Raw genomic sequence first — 12,557 nt, 5'->3', positions numbered from 1 at the left:
ACTAGTATATAGAATTAATTAGCATATAGCATTAACTAGAATAGTGGTTCTTAAACTGGGGGCCACGAGATGGTGCCAGGGGGGCCCCAGTTTTATAACATTTTATAAAATACATTAATTTATCATGAATTCTGTGTAATTAAACCTAAATAAGATAAGGCTACTAACCAACAGCACTACTTTGTATAACTTAATATGTTTTGTTTAATTAAAATGTTAAATTTTAGAACAGTTTTTTGTCATAAATTTCCTATTGGGGGGGGCCGTGAAGGAATGCACCGTACACAAGGGGGGCTGCACTCGGAAAAAGTTTGAGAACCACTCAACTAGAATATAACATTAACTAGCATATAGCATTAACTAGCATATAGCATCAACTAGCATATAGCGCTAACTCAACAATCACAACTTTGTTTTTATCATTGTAACAACACTGTAATTAATTTAATGTTGGGGTGTACATCTGGACTGTAACGTCACAGTTGGTGATGTTGAGATTGGTCTGTTTTCCAGCGCTCTTTTGCATGCATGAGGTTTACATAAGAAGGAGGAAACCAATGGGCCCCCAAATAAAATTTTAGCTTAAAGGCTTGGGCTGGCCCTGATTGGTTCATTCTAAGTTATCAAATATTGGCAGAAAATTTGTATCGTGTGTATCCTTAATCTTTTCCAATGTTTTTTTTTCATTTGTGTGACTTTGCAGCAATCACCAACGTCTTTACTGCTCAGACTTCTGAACGTTCATAAGAACAGGGCTATTCAATTGGCGGCCCGCGGGCCAAACCCGGCCCCCAAGGTAATTTGATTCGGCCCTTTATGTAGTCTGTAAAAAAGACATCTCTAGAATAAATTTAGTAAGTTAGAGAACGGGCCCTACATTTACGAGTTGATGCGCGTGCGTCTGTTTCATCCAGCATGAGCTGCAGAGCGCGAGTCACGTTTATATTCGCGCTTTGGTCCACAAGTTCAACGCGATCACCTCCCCCGCTCGTGCTGACAAACATACACCTGATTTCACTGCTCTTGCGAAATCTAAAAACATATTCTGTCTTATTAGAAGGTAGCCTAATGTTTGCCAATTATTAAGATGGCTGTTGTAGTTTAAATAGGGCTACTGTCATAATTAGCTTTGACAAAAAACAGCATAAAACAATTATGTTCCATATTATAAACTTTTTTGTTATGTGCACCGATGTGGGTAAATGAGTTAAATTCTCAATGAGTGTGATATGGATCTTATTTACCCATTTAAATGTAGAATAAAGCTTACTTTGACATCTAACAATGCACTAATGTTGTTGTATGCAGTTTGAAAATACATGTTTATAGAAAAAGCCTATTGTACAATGCACTGATTTTGTTGTTATGCAGTTTCGAAATATAACATTAGTATGTTTAAATGTAGGAAAATGTAGTCATCATTGTTATATCTCTGGGCCCTCATTTGAGATGCTTTTCATGAACTGATTTGAAACTAATTGAATAGCCCTGCATTAGAATATCAAACATTTCTGTGTGGCTTTTACATGCTGAACAGCTGTTAGTGTTTGGCCACGTTTAAGGGTTGATGTTGAGGATGGTAAGTGCAAAACAATCGAGCGCAATCACTGATTGAAATAAAGTCGCCCCCGATGACTCCAGAGCCTCGAGTTGGAGATTTATGCGCATTTCTAGAAACAAACATACATTTGTGAAGCGCAAACACACGATTGATGACCGACATTAAGCTCGTGTTTGCTAACACCCGACGAGAGTCTGATGCACCGAGGGCCCTGCGCTGTCTCTGAACACCTCATGTAGGGAAGAGTGGGCTTTTGAAGAGATTTGAAAGATTAGCGATGTGTGGAGGATTCAGAGGAAAGTTTCCGACAGTATATCAGATGTGTCTCTGTGGACGCGCCTCGTTGGTGGTTGACGCGCTGGTTTGATTTGCATTTGTCTGTATGATGTACGACTCCACATATTAAGCAGCCAGATAACCTGCTTCTGTCCCCGGTGTCTCGTCATTCAGCGTGAAATCTGTGCCGTAAAGACTCGTGATGTTACAGAGAGAGAGATGGTTTTCCTCCTACATGAAACCAGATAAACACAGAGATCACGCTACAAACAATCCTTTTAGCACCGAGTGAAAGTACAGAGGCAGTTTAACACAGTTTGTCTTCATTATCTGCTTGAGCGAGGGTCGTCTCATCTGCATGTGCTGTGACTTTATTTATACTCCTTTCTATCTTTAAGTGCTAATGCAACACAATGAAGAGCAAATATTGTGCTTTAGGTGTGGGGTCTGATGCTTTATCTGACACAGAGAATTATAGGAAATGTAGTTTTGTCGCATGAGCCTCAGGAATGAGCAGTAGCTTGTTTTCTTAATAATAGTAATACATTTTATTTATAATGCGACATTCGCAGCATACAAAACAAAATAATTGCAGTAAAAAAATAAGTAACAACAAATACACAATTTAAACATTAAAAGCATAACTAAAAGGATGTGTCTTAAGAAGCTTCTTAAAACAATCCACAGAAGCAGCATCCCCCTTGTTTAATAGCTGTTGTTTACTGTTAATACAAAATAAAAGTCCACTATATATTAAACTGTCAACAACATTTAGCCCTGTCAAAATATCTTTATTCGACAAGATCATTCAGCACTTAAAACTTTTTTTTTATTATATTAAAGGGGCCATAACGTGAAAATCTGACTATTTCCAAGTTTAAATGTTATATTTGGGTCCCCAGTGCTTCTATCAACCTAGAAAATGTGATAAAGATCAACTCAGTAACTTAGCACGTAAAACATTAGGTAATTCAGATTTCGAGACAGAGAGAGAGAGAGAGAGAGAGAAAATAATTGACAGCACAAAATAGTTTAAATTTCAGAAAACCACCAATATGGCGATCAATGTTTCCATTTCATCAAGCATTTAAATGGACACACCCAAAAACAGCACATTTTTGCTCACACATGGAAAGTGGCGAATTTAACATGTTATAATCAATTATCTGTGGGGTATTTTGAGCTAAAACTTCTAATATGTACTCTGGAGACACCAAAGACTCATTTTACATCTTTAAGAAAATCTCATAATATGACCCCTTTAAGCACCTAATGAACCGTATTTAAGATGCTTTTGTGATCAAATTCATCTGTGCACTTTTATAAATCACAAAACTAAATGGGAACTCTGAATTTATCATCATCATGTGCATGCAGTGGCACAGAGCTTCTAAATGTGTCTAAATGTAAGAGGTTTCATGAAATGTGTTATTGTGTCCTGTACTGTATGTTCTTAGGCCTCAGATAGAGAAAAACCGTCTGTCTGTCTGTCTGTCTATTGTCACCTTCAGCATGTATTGAACCGAAGATCAGCTTGATCTCTCTTCTCGTACCCATGTGAGCAGACAAAAGCTTGAATGTATGATCAGAAAGCGGTTACTGCATGAATGTGGAGGAAGACAATACAGTAAATCTGCCATGAGTCAGAGACACAAAGGTGCAAATTCATCCACAGGTCGATGGAGGCGCAATTATCTACTCGTACTGTATAGAGACACTCTTCATCATCCGCTTAAATCCTGATGGGTGAAATGAAGTTATGCTCGTATTGTTACATTGAAATACAGCTTCACTCATTGTATTTAAATCCCAAAAATGTTCACATTTATTAAAATCTAGTTGTACTGACGCATGTTTACTTAATATTTCTTTAGACTGATTCATATTCTCTATTTATTTTCCATGAAATGATGTGATCTGATGAGTTTAAAGCTCTGTTTGTTTCTTCTGTGAGCGCAGGTGTCGTGTAGCTTTACCCCTGGGTCATAAAGTACACCAGATTTCTCATCTAAGCATCTCCATTTGTAGATTGTTTGCCTAACTGTAGAATGGTTAAGTCTTTGAAATAACTTTGTAACACTTCTCAGCTTTATGTAAAGCGACAATTCTTGATGGTAGCTCCTTTGAAAGCTCTTTTTGGTCTCACATAATCGTGTTCTTCTTATGCAGAGCAAACTCCAAAAGTTTGAGGGTTTTTTATCAGTCAAAGTAGCTGTAGTCCAAATGTATTATCTTAACCAGACTCCAGGTTTGCTTAAAATTGACTACAATTAGCTTTTGAGGTCAATAACTCGTGGGTTCACATACTTTTTCCATAAGCACTATGAGATTTTTTTGGTTGTTCTTAATAAGGACATGAAAGATCACAATGTTTTGTGTAATTATTTTTAGACACATCATGTTTGTCGATACCCTTGACTAAGATGAAGACAAATTTATTCAGAAAACCATGAAAATACTTTTTCTTGCCACTAAACTTCTGTCTGTGTTTATATGAAAATCTGATTGACTCACGTCCCTTGTGTTTTATCTGAACTAGATGAACATTTATCTCACAACCCCAAATGTGCCATGATTAATGTCTGTGTCTCAGTCAGCTCTCTCGTTCAGTAGTCTGGGCACTGATCAGGGAGATTCGGACATTTTAAGGGCTGTCTCAATCACAGAATCCTTTCAGTGCACTGGAACATTCGTTCCTTAAGAATTCCCACAATGCAACACAAAACCCAGTAAGCATCGATGGTCACTATGTTTCTTTTCCGGAAATCACTTGACCTTTTCTGAAGCGCTCTAACCGAAAATCGCGTGAGCCAACTTAATAAACTTAAAATTTTACAAACATTTGTTTCAGTTTTAAATATAAACACACATCGCTAGACAGTAAGGGACCACAAACTACTCAATATTTAAAAGAATAATATTTATTTAAAAAATTTAAATATTTTTTTAATTTAAACTTTAATATTCCTCCAATTTTATGCTTGTATATGTAAGAGAATAATGACAGCGTTTTCAAAATTTACTGTATAAAAATTAAGTCAGAGAGATGGACTCTGATGAGTATCAGCTGTGAATGAACACAACGCGCTAAAGCAGTCAAGTCACAGAATAATAAGTGAACAGTGTCCCAATGTCAAGTGAGCAAAAGTCCTTCTCAGTGCCCGAACCTGCGTACACGATATACTGATTCACCACCTCAGGAGCTAGGGAACAAATTAAGACACAGGGAATGTTCATGTTATTTATTTGATGTTTATGCCAACAAAAGTGCACCTACATGTAAAATCAATTTTAAATTTCGTTTGCATCAGTACTTTTTTTTTACATTTCTAGGAATTGTTTACAAAACCAAGATAATATTGATAACCTTGTTGATGTTGGTCATTAACTATGATATAAAATGTTCATATGGTTTCATCTCTAACGCACATTCAAAAATGCAAACATTATAAACACACATGCATGCACACACTTTCACACATTTATTAACATTTATGCATTTTTGCAGACACTTTTATCCAGAGCGACTTACTATAAATGTGCATTACAAGGTATACATTTTTTACCAACGTGTGTTCCCTGGGTTCGAATCCATGAGCATCCAATCCAATGCTCTACTACTGAGCTACACAGGAGCACACACATGCTTATAGACTTGTGCGTGCGTGTGTAGCTGTAATGTGAATTAACAATGACTTTGATAGTGACTCTAACAATACTCCATGTTAAAATCATTTCATCATTATTTTCTATTGTCTGGTGTGCAAAGAGCTCTGTTTTGTTCACAGTGATGTTTGTATAAATCTCTTGTATTTGTTTCTTTTCACACTGTGTTTGTTTCTGTATACCTGTAATTACATCTGTATATTTAGTTCTTTGCGCCTCTCGTAGTGGTTTTACAACAATCTGTCAATCGACTCTGTGTGAGTTAAAGGATCTTGTTTGTGAGATACAGATTATACTTTAGTCCTCAGAGTTGCTGTTAAAATCAGTGCACATGATAGCACATATCATTTTGTTTAAACGGTTGAGCCGAGCTGTTTGTATGTTATTATAAATGAGTTATGTGCAATGTTTTTTACATGGTATTTGACTCATAAATAAGCCATCAATCACTTTCTCTTTTACATCTGTTTGGTTTTGTAACCTACAGGAATTAAAAGCCCATTGTTCAGAATCTACATGCCATGCCGTCGGCCTCGTGTCCCGCGAGGAGAATTAGGATGAATGAGAGGTAACCGATGGCGATTCGAGAGGGAAGTCTGGTCGCACGGCGCTTCCAAATGAATCAAATTTATGCTCGGTGGCACGGCGGCGGTGGCGGCCCAGCGTGTAATGATGATAGAGTTTGGACACTTCATTTCTGTCATTGTGAAATTGGCATGCGGCGTAGCTAATGACGGTAATATATGTTGTGCCGTGCGTGCGTACGTACGATGGGAATCTCTCTCCATCTCTTTTTAACTGCTCTGTTGTTTGGCATATTGCATTACGAGCGCTCGCAATAGAGAGGAGGAAGAGGAGGGGGGCGTTCATTTCCAGCTGGAGCTAATGGGGAGTCACTGTGTCAATATAAACGTCTGCTCTTTTGTTGCAGGCGATTGTGACTTCGAGAAACCCTTCCAGTCGTGCGGCTATACCCAAGGGCGAGATGATGATCTTGACTGGGAACAGTTGGACACCAGTGAGAAGCCTTCACTGGATCCATGGATGCCACCTGGTAAGAAACACACGATTGTGATCCTGACTGTATATAGTGTCTCAACATACATGTGAATTTACAATCTTCTTCTCAATGGGTCTTTCCATTTATGACCACATGATCCGTGGCCTTCCTTAAAGAGAGAGTTCACCCAAAAATGAAGTTGAAGTTGCTTTAAACCCGTATGAGTTCATTGTCGTACACAAAAGAAGATATTTTGAAAAAATTATGGTACCCATTAACTCCCACAGTATTTGATGTCCTATTATGAGTACAGTCAACTGTGTGCTTATTGTCATTTATCAGAATATCTTTTTGTGTGTGTTCAGAATTCAATTCAATTTGATTTAAATAGCACTTTTCACAATTGGTAATTGTTTCAAAGCAGCTTTACAGTAATAGAAGCAAGGAAAAACACAGAAAAATCGACAGATAGCACAACTTAATACACGATAGCATAAGCAGCTAAATTTGCTGCGGCTATGAATCAACATTATAAGGGAGCGTATTACTAATGTAACGTATGGAAGAGGACGATAAGTTAAGCCCAAGAAGGCTGACACTCCCCTGGTTGAAAAACCCCCTAGGAGAAAAAAAACTTTTTTAGGGGAAAAAGTCCTAGGAGGAAAAAACCCTTCGAAGATATATATATATATATATATATATACTGTATGTAAACGAGTAAGGAGATTAAACGGATTCTGCCGGTGGTCGTTGGTCAGTCATCAGCTGGGCATCACGTTGAAGGACGGCAAGTAAATGAGGGATGTTCCGACCTTCACATTTACCGGAACTGGATAAAGAAACTCATTTTTCTTTTGGTCGTTTAAAACAACACGAGGGTGAATAAATGAGTTAATGCATTACCTAACAATGAACTAACAATGAACAATACAGCATTTATCAATCTTGTTAGTCATTAAATGGTTAGTTCACCCCAAAATGACAATGTTATCATAAATCATTAACCTTGTGTCATTCTAAACCACCAAGTCCTGTGATTGTTTTCAGAACACATTTTTAGATATTTTTGATGACAACCAGGATGCTTCTGTCTGTCCCATAACTACAGTTTGATTTATACAATCAAACCCAGAAATCTTGATAAATAAATTATAGATATTTGTAATGAAAATAAGACAGAAATACTAAGTAAGAAAGTCTTTTTTTGCATTGTATAGAAAGATAAATGAGAGAAACAGTGAGAAACATGATGCTGGACTGTGGTGTTTTATTAACCCAATACTTGAAGGTTCCTCCAGTAACCGCGTATTATTGCACGTTACCGTAAAAGCCCCTAAAAGTGATTTGAGCTCAATATCATGGCTGACTCTATTGTGCTGCTAATGGGCACAAAGACAAAAGCTTTGCCAATGAATTTTTATATCAAAACACGCAAATCTATTTTAATTAAACCATTTTCTCCACGCACTGACATATTGGAAGTCATTAGAATGCTTTTCCCGTATTTCGTCTGTCTCTCTCTGTCTGTAATGTTGCATTGATCGAGTTTCATTTGAGATGAGAGCGGCTCGGGGCCGGACAGCACCTCAGGAATTAGACTAATGGAGGAACAGTTTCTGTCTGTGTCATGACAGAGATAGCACTCTAAATGACTGGAGATTGTTTTCCTCTTAAATCTGACGTACAATTACACACACACACACACACACACACACACACACACACACACACACACACACACACACACACACACACACACACACACACACACACACACAGATAGATTACATCTTCCTAAAGTGACAGAAGCTGCATTAGTGCATGTTTATGTGTGTGTGTGTGTGTGTGTGTGTGTGTGTGTGTGTGTGTGTGTGTGTGTGTGTGTGTGTGTGTGTGTGTGTTCATTATGTGCGTTTAAGGGTGTTTGTTTGTGTGTTTGTGCTTTCCTTTAGGGCTGGAAATTTAAAATATTTTTATCTCTTTAAAATTTGTATTGCAATGTTTTTGCAATAATTAAATGATTCAGGAAAGAAAAATGTTATTTGTACGGATTTATTAATTAAATAAAAACTAAGTAAATATATTTCTTGTCATTGTTTACATTTTGTCAGAAACAGTGTCAAAAGTACCTTAATTATTGAAAGAGCTTCGATGCAAAACCCACTAAACGCCATCTCTGTCAAAAATATTTGCCAAATGTTCTCAGCACACATTGATCATCAAATACTTTTGCTTCAAATCCGCTTAATCCCGGCCTCAGGTCATTTAGAAATACTGATTTATTGGCAGAATCCATCAAATGGCACAATGCATTCAGCAAAGTCCTCAAAGTGCATGGAAGACAACTGTGGTCACATTTAAACGTGTGTCCCTTGTGAGTCCTTAAATACAACTTGTGTGTGATAGCCACACGAAACACAGCGTCCCCTAATGTGTCATTCAGTTTCTTCATTTTCAAATTATGACTTTTATCATTTACAATGTTTCTAGTAGCATCTTTAGTGATTTTGCAGCTGTTTACTATTTCTTGTCCAAAGAAGACTATTTTTTTTAAGTGAAGATTTTTGCCAAAAGCTTGCATTCACTTTTGCAGCTAAAAGCAATCAAATGTGTTAATTAACAATAAAATGACAAAAGTGACATTTGTGAAAAGGCATTACAGTTACTGACTAATAATCTTTTCATTTGAATTCAAATTAAATTACTGAAACTAAACATAAGAGTCATTTACAAGAAAACATGTCAGATGCACATTTCAGAGGATTTTGCATCTGAACTCTTCAGTTTTAACCACTGTGCTGTTCTTTATTCAGTAATATTTCATATATCAATGTGAATTACTTGTGTTGGGTTAACTAGTGCTGGTTTGACTAGTACTGATTTGACTAGTGCTGGTTTGACTAGTACTGGTTTGACTAGTGCTGGTTTGACTAGTGTTGGTTTGACTAGTGTTGGTTTGACTAGTGTTGGTTTGACTAGTACTGGTTTGACTAGTGCTGGTTTGACTAGTGTTGGTTTGACTAGTGTTGGTTTGACTAGTGTTGGTTTGACTAGTGTGTTGTGCTCCACTTGTGCTCCACAAATTGACATCATCTGGTCAACCCTGTCTAACATCTCATGGGAGAGAGCAGTCACAGGAACTCTTATTTGAATGTAAATGTGATTGTGATTGTGTGTCACCCGTCAGGATGTGCTTTCACTGTCCGTCTCTGTGGAATTGTGGGTAATTAGAAGTTTGTGGCTCTTTGAAAAACTCCAGCACCAATCCAGAATTCAATCTGTCCTTTACAAAGAACTGATCTTCTCAGATCTGGAGCCTCGGCACGGCTCTCTTGCTTGCTCTCTCTCTCTCTTTCTCTCTCTCTCTTTCTCTCTCTTGCTCTTTTTCTCTCTCGCTCTTTCTCTCTCTCTCTTTCTCTAATGAAGATCTCATTAATGAGAATCAACTTGGTCTCATTGGTTTGTCCTGAAGTTAAGAAATGGAGGCAGATAGAAATGAAACACGTGGAATGAAGCGTCTGGGACTACAGAATGAATGTAGATCATATAGCTAAAATAATCTGGTTTGGAATAAATGATATTAAAATCTTCTATAATATTGACTTATCCAGGTATAAATTGGCAAACGGAATAAATTAAAATGACTGGCCATACGTTATAAATAGCAATATAATGCTGGTTTATAGTCACATGACTGTATTAGATACTGATACAGCTGTGATCTTATGGAAAATACATGCAAGGCAAAAAATCAGCTAAATGAAATAATGCACATGCAGTGAGCAATATTTATGGCCATTAAATTTTCTCAACTCTTACTTCTATTGGCAGGTGTAGCTGTAGTTAATTTGGACACTGAACACACACACACACACACACACACACACAGAGACTGAGGTTAGATTAGTTACTTATGCCTTGAAGAGTCTGAATCGATTGAGCCTCTCAGTTCTCAGAATTGCTCATAAATTAAAGAATCTTAAAAGTCAATCACGAGTTGCACATCGCATCCTAAACTGCAGCGCACGTCTGCTGTAACACACGCCATGATGAAAGTTTAACTTGCCCTGGAGTCACGCTGCCGATCAAAGATCCAAGCATCAGGACGCACAACCGTGTTTCTACATCAATCACTTATGAGCTAAGAAACCCACATTTGCAGTCGTATTGATCTGACTTGTTTACTGCATTGCATGATTTGATCATTAAGAGACCTTAAAACAGCTGAGAATGTAGATGTCATGATACGTGTGGTAGAAGACAAAGGCGATGGGGAACGAAGGAGATGGTGAACGAAGGGGATGGAGGACAAAGGAGGTGGAGATGAAGGAGTTGGAGACAAAGGAGTTGGTGACAAAGGAGGTGGGGGACGAATGAGGTGGGGGATGAAGGGGAAGGAGGTAGGAGTTTGAGACGAACGAGTCGGGGACGAAGTAGATGGGGACGAAGTATATTGGGACGAAGGACACGGTGGACAAAGGAGGTGGGGACGAAGGAGATGGAGAACAAAGGAGATGGGGGACGAAGGAGATTGGGGACAAAGGAGGTGGAGGACGAAGGAGGTGGGGGACGAAGGAGGTGGGGCATGAATGGGATGGAGGAAAAAGGAGTTTGAGACGAAGGAGTCAGGGACAAAGTAGATGGGGATGAAGGAGACGGTGACGAAGGAGACGGTAGACGAAGGAGAAGGTAGACGAAGGAGATGGAGGACAAAGGAGATGGAGGACTAAGGAGATGGGGGACGAAGGAGATGGGGGACGAAGGAGGTGGAGGACGAAGGAGGTGGAGAACGAAGGAGGTGGAGGACGAAGGAGATTGGGGGACGAAGGAGATTGGGGGACGAAGGAGATTGGGGGACGAAGGAGATTGGGGGACGAAGGAGATTGGGGGACGAAGGAGATTGGGGACGAAGGAGATTGGGGACGAAGGAGATTGGGGGACAAAGGAGGTGGGGGACGAAGGAGATTGGGGACGAAGGAGATTGTGGACGAAGGAGATTGGGGGACGAAAGAGATTGGGGGACGAAGGAGATTGGGGGACGAAGGAGATTGGGAAACGAAGGAGATTGGGGGACGAAGGAGATTGGGGGACGAAGGAGATTGGGGGACGAAGGAGATGGAGGACGAAGGATTTTCAAACATATAATTTTTAATAACAATAAACTTCAAGGAGAGGCAGGTTACACACATCACACTAGACTAAGACTGGACAACCATGGGGAAAACAGAGTGGGCTGTTGATGAAGGTAATTGCTGGCAGGTGAGGATGATGATGACGATACACGGGTGAGAGAGCGTTGAGGATCATGGGAAATGGAGTTCCTAAGGAGGTGACGTGAAAACAAAGGGAAACAGGCAGGCAGACAGACTGGCTTTAACAGTAGATGTGTAGTTGAACTTTCATTCTGGAAAAACTTGTGTCAGATTTGGGCTCAAAGGCTTTGAATGGGAATCCCAGAGGATTCGACATTTAAGGAAGATGTGATTGTGAATATTTTTTTGTTCCAGTTGAAAATTAAATTAAATCTAGTTTCTGTCAAGAAAAAAACATTTGAATGGTATTTGGATGATAAAATTGAACACAGCTTTTTCGAGGCTACCGAGAGGAAAGAGATGAGAGCAGTTCAATGTCTCCATTGTCGTTCCTAGACAGCAATTAAATTAAATCGAGATCAAATAGACTTTTGTTCAAGTCTCCTGCTTCTCACATGTTTTTCAGATATGAAACATTTTTGGTTGGAATTCTTTCAAGAGCAAATCTGAGTTATGCTTTCACAATCGCTTCATATCTCTACGCTGTGTGCTAGTTGACAAATTTGTGTTTGTGAAAAGATGTCTAATAGTCATTCAAACACAGCCCAGACGTCTAGGCTAAAACAAGGCGAAATTTGGGCTGTCAGTGAATATTTAATAGCCCAAATAAAAATGAAATTAAATAAATCAATAAAAGAAAGCAAACAGCTTGTTATCATTGTTGACGTTACTTACAACAAATTCAAGTTTATTTGGTTACTCATTGCCGGACTATGTCATGTCTATAGTTAACCTAGAATGT

General features: G+C 38.6%; 1 protein-coding gene across 2 annotated transcripts in view; it reads left to right on the top strand.

Annotated features, from left to right (window-relative positions):
• LOC141349030 (receptor-type tyrosine-protein phosphatase mu-like) overlaps positions 1–12,557 on the top strand; it is a 218,549-nt gene that overhangs the window by 53,558 nt on the left and 152,434 nt on the right. For both annotated transcript variants that reach the window (XM_073857824.1, XM_073857819.1), the window contains exon 2: positions 6,435–6,557. In XM_073857824.1, the coding sequence (XP_073713925.1) occupies positions 6,435–6,557 (123 nt within the window). The remainder of the gene's footprint in view (positions 1–6,434; positions 6,558–12,557) is intronic.

This window comes from Misgurnus anguillicaudatus, chromosome 2 (assembly GCF_027580225.2).
Source record: "Misgurnus anguillicaudatus chromosome 2, ASM2758022v2, whole genome shotgun sequence".
Classification (NCBI taxonomy): domain Eukaryota; kingdom Metazoa; phylum Chordata; class Actinopteri; order Cypriniformes; family Cobitidae; genus Misgurnus; species Misgurnus anguillicaudatus.
The sequence above is the reverse complement of the archived record's forward strand: the minus strand, read 5'-3'. Positions and strand labels throughout refer to the sequence as shown.